Below are 18,046 nucleotides of genomic sequence, written 5' to 3'. Positions count from 1 at the left end.
TATTTATATATTTTTAAGATATGGTTCTTAGAAGACATAGTTTTTAGAATAAATTGAATATTTTTATTTTTAATCAGTGTAATGCAAACATAAATAAGAAATAAAATATTTGGAATAGACAAATATTAAACATTTATAAATTTTTAAAAGGTAATGCATAATATTTTATTATTTTTTAAAAATAAAAATTTAACTTGAAAACTTCTAAAGTCTAAATAGAAATATTAAAATTTTATGATAAAATGATCTCATTATTTTTTTAGGGTTAATGAGCATTTTACGCCCTAAAGTATTACACAAAAACATTGTGAACCCTTAATTTTTAAAATATGTAAAATGGACCATAAATTTTTAAATCCAAAATATCCCCACCATTAATTTATAGATAACCACAATTAATTGTTGGCTTTTTAGGGTCTAGTCAATGCTGATACAATAGTCCCTTATTGATGTGTCATAAGTTAATGAGCATCACAAATTCTAAACTATTATGCGAGTAAAATCTTAGATCTTAAACTCTTAAAATGTAAAAATACTCCCCTGAACTTTGAAATTTAAAGCAAATTATCCTCATCATTTATGTGTAGAACATTGACGGTTATGTAGACCAAATTTGCCTCAATGTGGTTTGCTATTGTAAATACATTATTAGCCATGGCGAATGACTCAAAATTTTGTGAAATAATTTTTTGCCTCCTTTTTTTGTAATGTTTTTATAAACGATTGGTATCTCATGCTTCTATATACTCGATAACTCTAATTTAATTTTATTTTAAATAATATTTATTTATTTAATGGTAAAAACTTAGGATCTCATTTAAAAAGAAGTTTAAGTATCAGGTGATTTTAATTAATCAAAAATTTAGGTTTGAAATTAGAGATTTTACAGATGGGGGATGTGAAAGCTGACGATTTCATCAACAAATTCAAGCAACAACTGAGGCTGCAAAGACTAAATTCTCTCGAATATGTCGACTGATGGACTGAGTGAAGGCAGAGATGTGAGGGCACTATTAATATGTGAAGAGGATGAAACATCATTGAAAATGGTGGAAGGTAATTTGCTCTGTATTTCAAAATTCAAGGGAGTTTTTACACATTTTTAAAGTTTGAAAGTCTAGAATGCTATTCATACAATAGTTTAGGATCTATGATGCTCACTAATTGATAACACGACAGAGCCACTTGGTGATGAGGGTGGGCAAATGCAACCCCTCACTTTGAAAAAAATTACAAGTAGGGTGTGTAAATTTTACAACTTTACATCCCCTACACTTGAAATTTTGAACCTTTTGAACTAAATAAAAAATATTTATGCTCAAAAGTTTATTAGATGTGTAATATTTTAATGATCAAAATAAAATGCAAAGAAGATATACTTACGTAAGAGACCATATTAACATGTTCAATATAATTTTTTTTAAAAAAATGATAATCAATCTACTTATGTTATTATAATTTTATTCTTAATGTAATTATTATTTGTTTAAAAATTATTAATTTTTAAATTAAATTATCTTGCACCTTGACACTAGGTCTTAACTTTGTCATTGAATGACACATCAATAATGAATTGTCACATCAACATTGATTAGACCCTACAAAGTCAATAGTTAATGGTGGTTATAAGTTAATAGAGGTGGTAATTTGCTTTGTATTTAAAAATTTATGGTTCATTTTACATATTTTAAAAGTTTGGAATTGAGAATACTTTTTGCGTGATATTTTAAAGTACAAAATGCTCATTAACTTTTTTTTTATTCACCAAAAAATGAGCCTTGAAATGATCAATAAATGTGATCCAACAAATGAGCATATTCTTTTTGAAACAAACCAATATGCTACTCTTTCCATTTAAAATTATAAAATATTTTCTCCTAATGTTAAAAAATATAAGATATTTTGTGTCTTTATAAGTGCAATTGATGAGATTTTTTTTAAAAAATACCCTTCATCAAGGAGTATAATTAATAAGATTTTTTAGTTGAGACATCTTATTGAATAAAGATAAAATAGAAAAAATGTATAATTTTAAACACAACTACCTAATTCATTGGGATTGTAATTTGATTAAAAATATCTTATAATGTTAAATGGAAGGATTAATTAAATAAAATTAATTTAAATATATTATATATAGTAATAGGCATCATGTAAGGCCTAATGCTAAAAAGATCCGGCTTTTTTATATAAACAGGTGTTTAGATAAGCTTACTTGAGCCTGACTTTTTTTTGGTTTTGGGTAGATGAGCCTGAATTGTTTTGATAAAAAGCTATCACACACTTGCATGTTTCTTAGTAGTTGCCTACTTGTATTCAAACAGGAATTTATTTTTTATTTGTTTAAAAATAGACTTTGTTCTTGGGCATGGAGTTAACTACGTAATATCAAGTTAATAAAAAGACCCTAATGCTTCCATATAGACATGCCCCTTAAAAAATCGTAGAGAAGGAAAGATTCTGCGAATAATCAAACAATATAATCTGGCTTCCAAAACTGATGGCAACTGCAGAATCAAGAATATAGCAGCAACACTGCAAATTGGACAGATCCTAAATTACAATTAAGAACAGTATCAGCTCGTGAAGGGAACACCATATTGCTGAATGTGCCCTTCAACTACAGCCAAATTCAGCTATTTAAATCGCTGCAGATCATAATCATCATCTTAATATAATACTTGAAAAAGCTTAACATTGCTTATTATAGGTCGTAGATCATATAATGTAAGGAAAGAGATCCGATCTCTTCAAGGGCATTTGGGTCCTCCTTCCTTGGTCTTCCAGTTGTTGTAGCAAGGGCAGGATTGCTTGTTGCCGTACGTACCTGGAGGCACACACAGGCATTTAGCGCAGCACTTCTGGCAGAAGAACATGCATGGCTTCTTGTGCGAAGTTGCAGAGCACCGGTAAGTACACTTCGGCTTGCAATCTGCAATGCACGCAAGCTCGGTTAATGATCGATATGAGAAATTGACAATGCGAAACCCTAAATTCATCACAATTTTGGTTTCGTAATCCTCTGAATTCGTGAATAATGCCGTACAATACCTGAAGGACGAAGATTCGAGCGTCCATAAGCCTGTTCACAGATCGAAGTGAAACAGAAATTTAGTGCGAATGTGAGTAATGGAAGCAGCGAGAAGTGAATTTTGTCCAAATTGAGTGAAGTACGTACCTCAGCCACTTCGGAGAATGTGATCAAAAGAAGCAACGACAGGAGAATGAGGACGGATCTGGAGGTAGGGGCCGCCATTGTTGTGGGGAAAGTGGTGTGACTGTGAAGGAAGAGAGGGAATTGGTTTTGAGGGGAAAAGAAAAACAAGAGAGAATGAGAAGAGAAACTGACTTATGGGTCGCAGAGTGAAAAAGCGTGTGGGAGAAGCGCGAAGGAAAATGAAGGAATCGAATGGGCATTTATAGAAGGGAGGAGATACAGGAATACGTTTATTTGCAATCATAATCATAATAATAAATAAATTAAATTAATCGTACATAATAATAGTGGAGGAGCAACAAAAATAGAAATAAGTTTCATGTAGATTTTTATTTTGATTTTCATGTTATTTTAATATATAATAACATGATTTAATGTATACTCTCCTGGTCCTTAATATAAAATAAAATTAATTAACTTTGTATTTATTACATAATATACTTATATCTTTAAAATTACTTAAAAACTATATAGCTGTACAATTTTACCCTTCTTTGTAATTTAAAGTCAATTTATTTATAGAATGTTAAGTATAAACTATAATGAAATTTAAATAAAAACAAACTATGCAATATCATATATTTTATAAAAAGTAAATAGAGAAATACTTAGGTAGATTGAATGTACTACGTCATTTATAATTTATCTAATTAAAATGCATTAAATAATCTACATAGAATATTGTGTGGCATTTTTTAATTAATTTTATTCTTATAACAGAATGTAAATTTGATTTATATTTTCTCTCTCTCTATTAACATTAATATCAAAATTCATTTATATTTAACACCATTTAAATGTTATATTTTTATTAAATAGACTATAAATAACGTGATACACTCAATCTATCTAAAATTTTTTCCTAATAATAAGCCATTGAAAGGGAGAGAGTAGAAATGAAATAATCATGATATAGTGTTTAAAATTGGAGTCGGCTTCCGTCTGTTGAGGGAAGCCTCCTCTGCCCCCTTTGCTAAGAAAGGGGCAAATATGGGCTGTCTAAATTTAATTTGGATAGTCTAGATTTAATAGTTTAAATTTTTCTGTTTAAAATAAAAAATATATAAGAATGATAAAAAAATTTAATAAATATGTTTATCAATTTGATAGTCCAGATTTAATATGAATAATTCAAATTGAATATTAAAAATTTAGATTGACTTTTCATATATATCCCGGACAATGCAGATATATTCTGGACAGAGCAATAAATTTATTAAAAAATTAATAGTAAATTTGGATCATTTATATTAAATCTAAATTGTTAAATTAATAAGCATATTTATTAAATTTTATATAATTTTTATATATTTTTATTTTAAGGAAATAAAAATTTAAAATATTAGATATATTAAATCTAGATGGCTCAAATTTGCCCCTCTTTCAGCAGCAGTGTAGAAGGAAGTCAACTCCTTTAAAACTGAGGCAATAGCATGGATTAAATTGATAAATTATTAAATCAATATATTTAAAGAATTATTTTAGTCTAACTACAATTTATAAAATTAAGGATCATTTTTGTTTTTGAATTATATACAAAGGTGTTTTTAAACTTAACTATAAATCAATTTTATCATTCTATTTTAAAGATTTTATTTATCATCATTATACTATTTCCTAACCATTGGTGGGCCCCAATTATATTTTTAAAAATATTTTTTATTATAAAATATTTAAGTTAAGGGGTAAAAATGATACTTAACTTAATTAAAAAATTTAAAGATATTAAAACTTATTAATAGCTAACGTATGTCAAGTGTTTTTAATGTTAGGATGATAATAAAAAAATAATTTAAAATTAAAGGATAAAATTAGTTCATAATTAAATTTTAAAATATTTGTGATATTTCCTCCACAATTTAAAAATAAAAACGATCCTTAATCTTGTTTCATAATTTGATTACTAGTAACTCCGACAGAGGTGTGATGAGAAAAGAATTGCGAAGTCAGAGGCGTGGAAAAGGGGAAGGGACATGATTTGACGTGAGAATATGAGAAAATGCAAAGAAAGACGAGAGAAGGGATGAAACTGTTGCACGAGAGAATGTGAGCGCTAAAGGCGCCGTGTCTGTTGTTTCAGTTTGTGCTTTTGCTTTATTTCAACCTTCTCCATGTTAGCGGGGTCCTCACCGTCTTTTTCTTCCTCCACCTTTTTTTTTTTTTTAATTTCCACTCTCCTCCAATAAATGCTAACAGTGTGATTGTGATCTATTTCATATAAAAAATATTTTCTCATTTACCACTTGCTTATCAATAATTAACTTATTATAATGATTGCTCACTTTCCTTGTACGTTTACATTATGCAACTGATCCAGTTTTTTTTTTATATTAAAATGTATCAACTATTTAACATGGAATCTTAATCAATAATGCAAGATTTAGATCTTCTTTTTCATATAACAACTAGCTTTTAAGGTCATGTTCTAAATTTGTGCCTCCATTAATTCAAATAGGCGTAGTTCCCCTGCGATTTTTTTCCCATTTACAAAACTTTAAAAATAAGACATTGTTTAAGAAGAATAAGCACTGAATTACTTGAACCAATTATTATGATTAATTTTTATAAAAATAAATGATTGCCTCAAATTTTATGAGAAGTTAAACTATTTAAAAAGTATAAATATACTATCATGCGTTGATGCTAGTAAAAGGAATTAAGTATAATGTTAAGTCTGTATAAATACAGAAAATGTCTTTGAAAATTACTCCAATTAGACGTAACAATGTTACCTGGTCAATAGTTATATAAAAAAATTATAAATATATTTTTCATAAATATATAAGATCCACATCAGATAAATATAGAATTAGAATAGAAATTATGCAGTATGAGGCGGTGACTATAATTAAAGCGATAAAAGAGAAAGGGAAAAAGCGGAGGTAGAGAGGCGGGAATGAAAGTTTTCCAGATGGGGAATTAGTTGCTGAAAACGACGTCGCTGCAATGAATGCAAGGACATCATGATAATTTATTTATTTAATTTTGACCTGAAAGACATCATGATAATTAAAACCTTGTAAATTGCATCATCAATTCATCATCACGATCACGCGTTTTTGCGGCTATTTGTTTTTCACAGGAAACGGGCCACTGCAGTTTAGAGTTGCAGATCAAATACCAAAATATCTTCTGATCCTTTGCCTTTTATTTTATTTTTGGGTTTTCATGTTTGGAATTTGATATATGAATTTTTTTATTTGGCCAAAAAAAATATATGAATTTTTTAGATTGTTGCTTGTGACCTTGGATTCATATCTTTCGATCAAGATGTGAACTCGAGTTTCTATGTTTCGATTCCATTAGAATGAGGAATTCAGGCTTAACCAGATGGGTCTTCTCTAAAAAAAATAAATAAATTTTAGGGCCGAATTTGATAAAAAAAAGTTATTTTAAATAATATATATATATATATATATATTTGAGTCCCTGCACCTTACTTTAGTTTTACTATCAATCTCTGCTTTTTTTTTAGATCTTTATACTTTTATTTTTTAATGTTTTAAATCTCTATTACATCACTTATGAAAAGACTTAAAATATTGAAAACTAAAAATATAAAAACTTAGAACATAAAAAAAATGCAGGGACCTATAATAAAATTCGAGTAAAGTATAGAGATCAAAAATCATATTTTTTTCTTTAAATAATTTACAATTATTAGGGCCAGCTCAAGTAAACTAATTTTTTCTACCAAAAAAAAATATATTTTTAAAATTTATTTGTTTTTGTATTTCTTTTATGGTGGAGAGGAGATGTAAGAGAATCAATGAAATAAATTTGAATTTAGTTTGGTAGAAAGAGCAGGATAATACTTATTATTATTTAGGAAACTAAATAAAAAATAATTTGATATTTTATAAAAAATAATAATTAGACTTTTGGGCTAGCGTGAGAGTTTGAAGCATTGAATTTAGGGCTAGATTTATTGTATTGTGTCTTTTTATAATTAAAAGTATTCATGCTTATTTTCATCCCAATCGACCTAATTTTGTCTTGATCATGTCGAGGCAAGTTTATGTCAACCTAAAGAAAAATATGACAGAATTTTGTGAGACGGGCAGGATCACCATCAGAACATTTTATCCTAAGTATATTATTATATTTTTTGTTTTTATTAATATTTAATACTTTAATTTATTTACCTAGTCAGGGTATATATATTTTGTTTATTTATTTTGGTTTCTTTTTACATAACTATCTACCAACTTAAATTGTGTAATTCAATGATTCAATTGTTGTACTAGTAGCCTGAAGGTTATTTATAGTTGTTGGATACTTGACTTTGAGTTGATGTGGTTATAGTTGTGTTCTTTTACTTTAAATTATACTCCATTTGTTAAACGAATCTCATCTCCTAATAAAGTAATTACCTACTTTTAAACTAGCCATACCTTTTCATATTTACTCCTATTAAACACCTTACAATAAATATAAAATTACTCATCAATAGGGGCACTTTTAAAAAAAGGCACTGACTATGTCTCGAAAGACTAAAAATGCCTTACATTTTTAAATATTCAATTTTTCAAAAAATATTTTATATTTTTTAATATATATATATATATATATATTATGTTATGTTATGTTAGTTTTAAATTTAATTTTGTATGATAGATTAAATTTAATAACTAACATGATATGAGAGAATATCATGTTAATTTTATAATTTGAATTTATAAGATAAAATTAAATTAGATGTGATATCATGGATTAAATTTATGAGATAAATTTAATTATATTTTCGTGGGCCTTTTAAGTGAATCATGAAAACCCTTATTTATATACCATATATAGATAGGAACATCCTTTATGAAATATGAGATAGTTAGAAAACTTATTATGGCAAAAAACACTTTGAGAGCTACGAAACACCCTATAGAAAAAAAAAATAACGTTCAAAAGGGAACGGACGCTGAGAGCACTAGTACACTGTTCAAGTTAGAGAGCTGTTCGTGTGGATACTAGTAGAGGGAGTAGATCTATGTTGTCATCTCCTAAGATCTAAACTCTTGAAGAGAACATACACCAAGTTTAAAGAATTAAAAGGTAACTCTTCTATCTACCTTGACTTAAACGAGTTCATTCAGTCCATATCAAAATAAGAACTTTAAAATTTTAATCTTTCGCTATGCATCCCTATCTAATAATCTTGTGATGTCAATATGTTTTGAGAGTTAAATGATTAAATTATCTCTACCCAAATTTTCTCCCTCTATCTTCTCCTACTCCCATGTAATTTCTAGCATTGTTTTGGTTACAACTCTATGATTCTGATTACAATAGTAAGTGGTCATGATTCCGACATCAACGACGACAATGGAGAGTATGGTGAGGTCTTGGTTACTTTATTGTTACTTGATTCCTCTTTAGTTCTTCAATATGTTTCTCTTGATTTCTTTGTCACTCGATTGTCTTCCAACTCCAATTTCAAGTCTCAATTCGAGGCCTATAATTGGCTTCAAGCGTATATGGGTGAATCTAAATGTGGGATGTCGACACTAGTCAACCATTTTCTCAATACATGAAACACCAAAATAGAGCATGGTTCATGAACTTCTTTCAATTTGACCCTAAAATGTATGCTAGTGGAAGTGATTGGTTGCTCTATAAAATAATGGAACATTAGTGATGCTTATTAGAAACAAATCCAACATTCAACATCTTGTTACAATCTCCATAGAAGATGGAATTAGTTATATTGGGGCAAAATAATGAAGCCTCTTCTTAACGAAGAAGATGGATCATTTGAAAAACTAGAAAATTTTTTTGAAGAGGATCCCATTGAAAAAGTTTATCAAAATCATCCACTTTCACGCCATCTTGAAAATTGTATTAGAAATGTGGATGGATATGTATTGGAAATGTAAATATTCATGTCCAGCTTATTGTATTTTGTAGTGGTTCTGGTTTACACTCATATGGGAAAGTAGCCACTAGCCAAGAAGGCAAAATAGATTAGGATTCTAACCCTAGCTAAGAAGACAACTCAAGATTGATTTTGGCCCTTCTTGATGAGATCTCACTCGATCTGGGTTTTCTTGTTGTATTTCTCAAAGCTATATAGATGACGTTTTGTAAAAATTGTATAAATGACATTTTGTAAAGATGCTAGCATTAATTTCAAAGAAGTAAAAATAGACTATAAGTATTAGTTGGATGGATCTTTTTGTAAATGTTCATGTCCATAAAATTGTTTCTATTTATAAAGCATGCATGATTTGGTGAATACATATTTCAGGATATGGATATCCACTTTTTGTGATTCTTATTGTACAAAATGGCATGATATGATAAATGAATATTTGAATTCAAGAAAATGCAATTTAGCTTCCATATATACAAACATAAGATTGTATGTCTTAAAAATAATGTCTCGATACAAAATGTTTAAGTCAAATGCAATTTAACTTCAATTATATGTAATCCTTCTTTTGTTACATGCACACAATTTTCAAATAAATGCAGTTTATCTTTCACTTATATTCAACTATGAGATTGCATATCCTAAAAAATGCTTTCTTGGAGTGAAATGTTTACATTGAATGCAATTTAGTTCAGTCATATGCAATCCTTTTTCAACCGTAGGTATGCAATCTTCAAAGAAATGCAATTCAGCTTTTTATATATTTAAATATGATATTGCATATCTTGAAAATAATGTTTTGGTGTAAAATGTTTACATTGAGTGCAATTTAACTTCAATCATATGCTATATTTTTTTCATTATATGCATACAATCTTCAATGAAATGCAATTTAGCTTCAACCATATGCAATCTTTCTTCTACTATGTGCTTGCAACTTTAAGGAAATACAATTTAGTTTCCATATATTTGAATATTGTATTGCATACCATGAAGATAATGCCTTGATGTAAAATGTTTACATTACATATGGCTTTAATAGGACATATGTAAGGGATATTCAAATATACATATGATATATTTGAATATATGTAAAAAAAAACATTACATTTTGTTGAAGATGACTTGTATATCATGGAAGAAACATTACATATGACATATTGATACTGAAGGACCTTTGGTGACATACTAACACCGAAGGACTTTGTGTGACATATTAACACTGACATTATTGACAACAAAAGACCTTATGTGACATATTGATATGAAGGATCAATGTGACATATTAACAATGAAGGACCTTGCTCAACATTTATTTTTTGTCATTAAGGGCGTTTGAGTTATTTACCCTCCAACAATTATTGACAGCATAGGACCTCCCTTTAAAATATGTCCCAAGGCCTTATGGGCAATTAAATTTCTGGTCAAGCCATTTTTAACAATTTTTTCTTGAATATATATACCTGTGTTGTTTTGGTTTTAGACTTAACAAGTCATTACTGTAATAAATATTGTTATTTAAATCTTTCTTTCATGTTTTGTTTGTTTTATCAAGACAAAAATGAAGTCCCATATAATTTTCAAGAAAAAATGTGATATAGAGTTATCTCAATCTCACCCATGTTGTGAACACTCTTATTTATAATATTCAAGTTATCATTCCCATTTAGGACTCTACATTCCATCAATAATATTATTTTTCATGGAGAAAATGAAAGTGGAGCCAAAGCATCCTAATCAATTTGACAAGGCTCGTCCACGCGTGCACGCGTTTACACATTAAATTTGTGTTCTCTTTTTTGTATGCATGTACATGGAAACACATTTTTTTGGTCAAAATAGGCACATTCATGCAATTTTTTTTTTTAATCAAAGGAAAAGCATAACAGCAAAACAAAATAAAAATAAAAATGACAGGAAAATAAACACTCAGTACGAACATTCATTCAGTAAATATATGTTTTCACCGAAGGGGTAGGTAAGGAATAAACTAATTAACATTTTATTTTAGAGAATATTGTATCTCCAGCACATTAAATCTATACAAGTCACCTAAATAAAGGTCGGGGAAGGGTTAAGGCTCGTTTGATTACTTATTTTCAGAATAGTTTTTTTTTTAAAAAAAAACAGAGTTCAAAAATTTGATTTTTGTTTTCTATTTTAAAAAAGTTAAACATTATTTTTAAAAATTTAAAAACCAGAACATTTTTTTAATGTTTTGTTACTTTAAACTAGAACAAAGACAAAAAATATTATGTTTTCATTAATGATAATTATATTAATAAAATAAATTATTCTTTCACCCTTCATTTCACTACTATAAATATATTTTTCATAATAATGATTGAAACATATTATTTTTATTTTTTATTTCCAAAACTTATTCTTAAAAGTTAATCTATAAAATTATTTTAAAAACATAAAAACAGGAAATAGAATCAAATAAGCCCTAAATTTTTAACGCATAAACAAAGTTCGCATGTAGAGAAGTTTTTTGGCCAACCATATATAGAGAATTAATATATAGATGTCATTGCTTATCATAGAATCAATGTAGTTGCCTAAATTTCATTATATTATTCCATTAATAACAATGAACATTTATGTTAATTATTTATTATTGAATAACTTGAATTTATCATAAAATGTTAAAATAAATAACACCTTACGAATAGAAAACTGCATTCAAACATTAATGAATTATATTAAACCAAAATATATATTTCGAAGACTAAAATATTGCTCGAAGCAAAAAGCACTGCTCAAAAGTTCTGGCCGCACAAATAAACAGGATAGATAAAAGATTTAAATCTTTTAAAATTAAAAATACATCAACTTTTTTGTCTTAAAAAAGAGAAATAAATTTTTATATTTTATAAAAAATAATAAAATGAACGAAAATATTTAAAAATTTATATGAATTTACGAATAACAATCTCAAAGATTTAAACCTGATAAAAAAATATTAATCCACGCCATCAAATATCAACATGATAAAACAGAATGTGGGTTTTATGAAATCTGGAACGTATGATTGCATTCGGCCCAAATAAGATATGCATGATTGTGTCAATATTCATTTTTTCGAGTGGATGTGATTTTCCTTGTATGTATGTCTATTATAATATATATATATATATATATATTAGATTATACTATCTATTTAAAAAAAAAAGTGAACAATGCAATACGTTTTTAAAACTTCATATAATATATTATAAAACAGGTCTAACATATTATATAGAATTATCACTTTAGGCAATATGAATAGGAGTTTCGAATCCAATATCATATCACACCCTCTAAATTTCAATTTGAAAGTGTAATTTTTGAAATATAAAATGAGTTGGTTTAATTGATTGCGCTCCCAAGAGGGATTTATACTCGAAGGCTGGAAGCACCATCGAAACAATCTAATAACAGTAACAAAGTATAACAGGTAAAATAAAAGATGAAATCCAATGGGTAAAATAAATGCTTCAAAATTTTAAATTAAGCACCATCTTGTTTTCACCTTGATTTATGTTTCTCTATAGCCATTTGGCACTCCTTGAAAGTTGAAACTAGACAACAGAACACATCAATCCCTGTGTAAAACGCCCATAAGCTTCCATCACTGTGCTATTACTATTTACTCCTTTTTCTTTCACTCCTAATTCCCATTATGTTGAAAAGTAGAATAAATTAAATCTTCCTCATCCCACTTTATTATGGACCATGTGCTTAAAGTAAGTGATCCATGATGGATATAAGCAGACTAAATCATCAGTCAGTCACGGCAAACCTCTCTACTGGAGCAACTCCCTTAACATTTCCGAAAGTTTGTTATGATCCCAGGAATGCATGTTCTGGGACAAGATAACGGCACCGATGCCGAGTACAACAGACATGAACGCCAAGCTCTTCATGCATCCATAGCCATTGGACACTTGCCGCAGAATAGCCTTGCAGTGCTGGTCTGCGTTTTTCAGTAATGCGACGTAAGTGCCGTCATGGGCCTCGGCCAAGGCCTTCTCATTCTGTAACACAGGAACAATTAAACAAGGTAACCATGATAATGATGTATTTTCCACTACTCATGATATAAATGTTAGAATTCAAGATAAGAGGCACGCTGGAACAACTAATCACATCAGGCAAGTAGACATGGCCTTGAAATTTTTGACAGACTCTAAGTAGAACATAGCGCAAGGCCCTAGAATCTTAAAGCATAATTGCTTGTTCAATACACATTTTTTTGATACCCGCAACAACATAACTGCAAGACAAAAAGGAAGAATGAAAAGAGATTCCAAAAGGACCAATTAATTCAATTTATTTCCCAACTAACAAATTTTATAAATTTGCAACTTAATCTCTCAATTTTACAATTCTGTTGTGATGAATTTGCAACTTACATTCTAAATTTTAATAGGAAAAATAAATTTTTTTATTCTTCAACCATGAGATTTAACTAAGATTAATTAGTCATTATGAAACCTCTTTGTCATTCTCCCAAACAAAAAACATCTTTATACCAAGTTGGACAAAATGAGAACATAGGTCTGTGTTAGTGAGGCTTAATTTTCCAAAACCACACACATTCCCATTAACAAATGGGAAGACAAGGAAAAAGAAAATGGATCACCTTCTGTCTGAAACTTTTAACAGTTTCCCTCAAAAGATCAAGAGTAGGATGTTTCAGAGAGTGTTCCCTCCAGTCATCAGAAAGCTTTGTCAAAACAGCCACACTTGCCTCCAGGTTATCCATATAAAGTATGTCCTGTTTCCAGAGCAAAGCATTTGTAAGTACTAGATAGGCAAAGAGGTCCTATTGTATTTTTACTAGAAAAGGAGATGAGGAGTCCTAAATAGTGAAAAGAATTGGATGATACTGTTCCTTGAACTTACCCACTGTTTGTAACACTCAGGGTTCTGAGTCAAACACCATATAAAAATGTCACTTGCCTCCCTTGATAGGTCAGGATTGGCTGTACAAGATTCATGGATTTAGTTTTCCACAAAATACACAACACTGGCCCCATTAACTCAATATTTAACATGTGAGAAGAAAAGCAGGAAAAACATAAGGACAATCCATATCGACTCAACATCACCTTCTCCAGCAGCTTTGAATGCAAAGTTTGATATCTGTAGTGCCAGTTGCTTCATTGCTCTGCTTCCAGGAGATCCTACTAGGGCTACTTCTTTTAATGTTGGATAGACAGCTTCAAATCTCTCTGTAGCCTGAGCAAAAAGTACAACTAAGAAACCTAAACGTAACTTTGTAAAGACAGCTGAAGATAGCAAAGCATGTTACTATAAAATAGATGCTTCTCTCAGCTCTCTATCTACCTTGACCCGGGCTGAAGGGAGAGGGAAGGTGATTCTCAATAAAGCATCAAGACCAGAAGGGGACACGACACGCTCGCCCTTTCTGACAGCACCATTCAATAAGATAGTACGAGCTTTAGGAGGTGACAAGATTCTGCTTCATAAAAAGATGAAAAAAGGAATTCCATCAAACATGGGAGGGAACGGCAACAAATTATGTACTTATCATTGCAACCAATAAATCAGGAATAAAGGGGAAAACTACTATTTCTAACCTCTCCACCAATTGTAAAACCAAGTCTCTTGATTGAGGATTGCTTCCTGACTTGCCACTCAACATTGGCAAGAGAAGAGATACCCACAAGTATAACCCCGTAACCAAATCTCCTTGAGATGCCTAGACAAAAAGAATCACATTTAAAAATCCATATAATAAATTTGTTTATATGGGAACATAGTCAATCATGCAGAAAACAGTTACCTGAGCAGTGACCCAAACAGCAAGAGGGATTTCATCCTGTCCTTGAAATTTTTTAGTCTCCTTAATTGTGGGCAATAAGCTGATCATGACATCAGGTTTTTGCCTAAGAACCATTGCTAACACCACAAATATGGCAACCTTCACAGAAACAACACACCACATTTTCATTAAACGTATATCATATGCAAGACATCATCAAAACGTTTAAAAGTATTACCAGCTTGAGCCATATGTCAAGAAAAAGCTATGCAACAATGCTGATAAAATTAATCAATCCAAGCAAATAGGACAAAGAAGAAACCATACAAACCCTCCCACACAGATAAATGCCGACACATGCAAAATAGGCAGTGAATTTTTTTGCAGAACCGCAGGGATAATTATTAAAGAAAACATAAAACAAATAAAATCACAGGGATTAATTTGTTTGAATGAACATCTAATTATTCAGAACCTTGATCTCCCCTCATGTTTATGTGCAGATACGCTCAATTCACACCAATTATGCATTAGAAAAGTACATGTCAGGCCACTGCCATCCATGTTAAAAGTAATTATGACTAATATGCAGGTAACTAGCTATTAAGTAGAGACTCAAACTGCTCTACAGATTTAGTTCAACTCCAAGATATTAGGTAGGATGGTATGATTTAAGAAGCTACCTGAGACTTAGATGACGTTTGCTGAGCCACAGTTTTGGCTCCCTTAGCAGCTCCTTGATGATTGGCAAGGTCTGCAAGAATGCTGTCCAATGACCATAACACAAATGACCCAAGTGCTTCAGAAGAACGCTGGCTGATCCAATCAATTGATGTTTTGTATATGTCCTCAGATATGTGTAAAAGAGGGATCTATATGAAGGAACAAAACAACATAATAAGAAAAACCAATGATAACCAGAACTAAAAACACTCAACTCCAAGAATAAATTAAAAAATAATAATGATATCCACATTCCACAAAATCAGATAGACTACTAACAATGTTCACGTAACAAAAGAACAGATATCTCGCAAGATGCATGATTCAACATTGAATTACACAATCATCTTATAAAGATAAGTTCATATCAGAGATTAACAGGGAAAAGCTTTAAGCCATCCAATTAAAGTTCTCCCCAGAACACAAGTATTTATAAATGCAATACAACACCATACGTAATTGGCATCAAAAGAATATGAATTATCTAAGCTCTAACACACAGGCCGAAATTTCGCTTTGTAAAACAACGTTCAGACAAGCGGACAACTTTTGCCCTCAAAATCTAAACTAAATTGTGCTCCAAAAATAACCACAAGAAACTCACATCAACCATCTTTGCAACCGTGGACTCTTTGAACGTCCTTAACCATGGGAATTGAGCCCCACCGACTGACGAGAATGCACGCCCAAAGTAATCAGCGAATCGCATGAGCATAAGATCTTGCTGTGATTCATATGAAACCTGCGCACATATAATTCACATTCAACCAATAATAGCACAAACACAAAATCGAATCCAGTACAAGCAGATCGAACACGGCCCAAAAACATTGGACAAAAAATTGAACATCGATACTCACAGTAATATCAGCCAGGAATGTGGTGAGATCAGTAGCGTCGATTTTCGAAGCGGCCTCAGCCACTGTCACCTTGGGCATCTTCGGCTTCTTTTTCTTCTTGACTTTCTTTACCTCGACAACAGAGCCATTCTCAACTCCCATCCCCTGGACTTCGTCGCTGCTATCGTCGTTTTCGTCGGAATGCCGCCTCGATCTGCCCGTATCGGCATCCGCAGATGCAGATTCATAGGCCATCTGAGCCTCCAGAATCCGGCGGCGGCGCTCCTCAGAATGCTGCTCAATTCCACTGAAAACATTGGGTGAAGAATTAACATCCTCGACGCCGGGATCAACGGAATTCTTCTCCGACAAGGGCTTCGAAGACTTGCGGTTGCGCTTCTTGTTGATCACCGTTTGCCAGCCATGGGCGTCGTCGTTTTGCGTCGCTCTCGCTCTTCGCTCAACTTCCTCGTCCTCCTGGAGAATGGATTCGATTAGAGCTAAATTCTCATCCATATTTCCAGAGTCGATGAATCCTCCGTGTAAAGAAGAAAGGGTATTACAGGTCCTTCCCTCTACACGTCGAGGAAGATTTAGGTAGAGAATGATATAGAGAGAGAGATAGAGAGAGAGAGTGGGAGAGACAGAGAGAGAGAGAGAGTCGGATTAAGTAGGAACTAGGCAGGAAGAAGAAGCTGACACAGAAAGAGACTCCTTTGAGTAAAAGGACACGTGGGTGTATCTTTTTTCACGGAATCACCACAATGCCATTATCTAGTCCGGTTAATATGATTGTTGTTGTTTTGCGAATAAAAGTTCATTTTGGCCTTTTTATTTTGGAAGAATGACAAAACAACGCCCACCTAAACAGTGAAATGCTAATGAAATCTCATGAAATCAATTAAATTAAGATAAAGTTAGTGTTTGGATAGATAAATTTAGATTTAAGATTTCACATTTTAAATATACGTATTTAAATTTTTTTGTTTAGATAATTTAAAATAATAAGAGTTTATAAATAATTTTAAATTATAGAGGAATTAAGATAAAATATAGAGATCCTTAAATTTTTAAATGCCCAAATAAGAGATTTGACCCAAATTCAAATTCATATATATCCAAATAAAGCATTAAATGTTTGAATTGATGGATTTAAGTTTTAAATTGAAAATCTTATGTTCAAAATCTATGCCTTTTAAATTTTTTTATTTGAGTGTAAAAAAATTAAAAGAGAAACAAGCTAATATTCAAATCATAAATGAAAGATTGAAAGTAACAAACTTACCTTTATTTTTCAATAAATAAGAGATGAGAATGAAAAATAAGAGTGGCAAGAATAACAAAAGCACTAATAAATAAAAACGTGAAAAAAAAGAGTTTGAGTAGTTGAAATTTCATATAAATAAAGTCTAGAAGGAACTTAAAATTACAAAGAAAATATAATAAAATATGAATTCAAATTTAATGGTTGAGAGAATTGTATCCAAAGACTTATGAAAAAAGTTATTCACGGATAAGAATCAATAATAAGTTGTAACATCTCAAAAAATTAAGATTCAATTAAGTAAGGTAAAGTACTGTAATTGAATTAATTAATGAGATGTGTGACTAGAAAAGTTTAATAAGTA

The 18,046-nt window shown here is 30.4% G+C and overlaps 2 protein-coding genes across 2 annotated transcripts; both read right to left on the bottom strand.

The window, feature by feature from the left end:
• Nucleotides 1-2,467: 2,467 nt before the first annotated feature.
• On the bottom strand, nucleotides 2,468-3,382 carry LOC129303906 (protein RSI-1). The gene is made up of 3 exons (XM_054943492.1): nucleotides 3,179-3,382; nucleotides 3,052-3,082; nucleotides 2,468-2,932 (listed from the first exon to the last, which is right to left on the bottom strand). The coding sequence occupies exons 1-3, from the start codon at nucleotides 3,254-3,256 to the stop codon at nucleotides 2,751-2,753; spliced, it is 291 nt and encodes a 96-aa protein (XP_054799467.1). The 5' UTR covers nucleotides 3,257-3,382; the 3' UTR covers nucleotides 2,468-2,750.
• Nucleotides 3,383-12,549: 9,167 nt separating this feature from the next.
• Nucleotides 12,550-17,084, bottom strand: LOC129301747 (uncharacterized). Its single transcript, XM_054940340.1, has 10 exons — nucleotides 16,440-17,084; nucleotides 16,184-16,321; nucleotides 15,540-15,728; nucleotides 14,878-15,015; nucleotides 14,672-14,793; nucleotides 14,418-14,550; nucleotides 14,180-14,309; nucleotides 13,974-14,053; nucleotides 13,711-13,845; nucleotides 12,550-13,102 (listed from the first exon to the last, which is right to left on the bottom strand). Exons 1-10 carry the CDS (start codon nucleotides 16,932-16,934, stop codon nucleotides 12,872-12,874), a joined length of 1,791 nt encoding a protein of 596 aa, XP_054796315.1. The 5' UTR covers nucleotides 16,935-17,084; the 3' UTR covers nucleotides 12,550-12,871.
• Nucleotides 17,085-18,046: the final 962 nt, after the last annotated feature.

Source organism: Prosopis cineraria, unplaced genomic scaffold, assembly GCF_029017545.1.
Source record: "Prosopis cineraria cultivar Desert tree isolate PC_DT_omini unplaced genomic scaffold, ASM2901754v1 PC2, whole genome shotgun sequence".
Taxonomy (NCBI): domain Eukaryota; kingdom Viridiplantae; phylum Streptophyta; class Magnoliopsida; order Fabales; family Fabaceae; genus Prosopis; species Prosopis cineraria.
The sequence above is the reverse complement of the archived record's forward strand: the minus strand, read 5'-3'. Positions and strand labels throughout refer to the sequence as shown.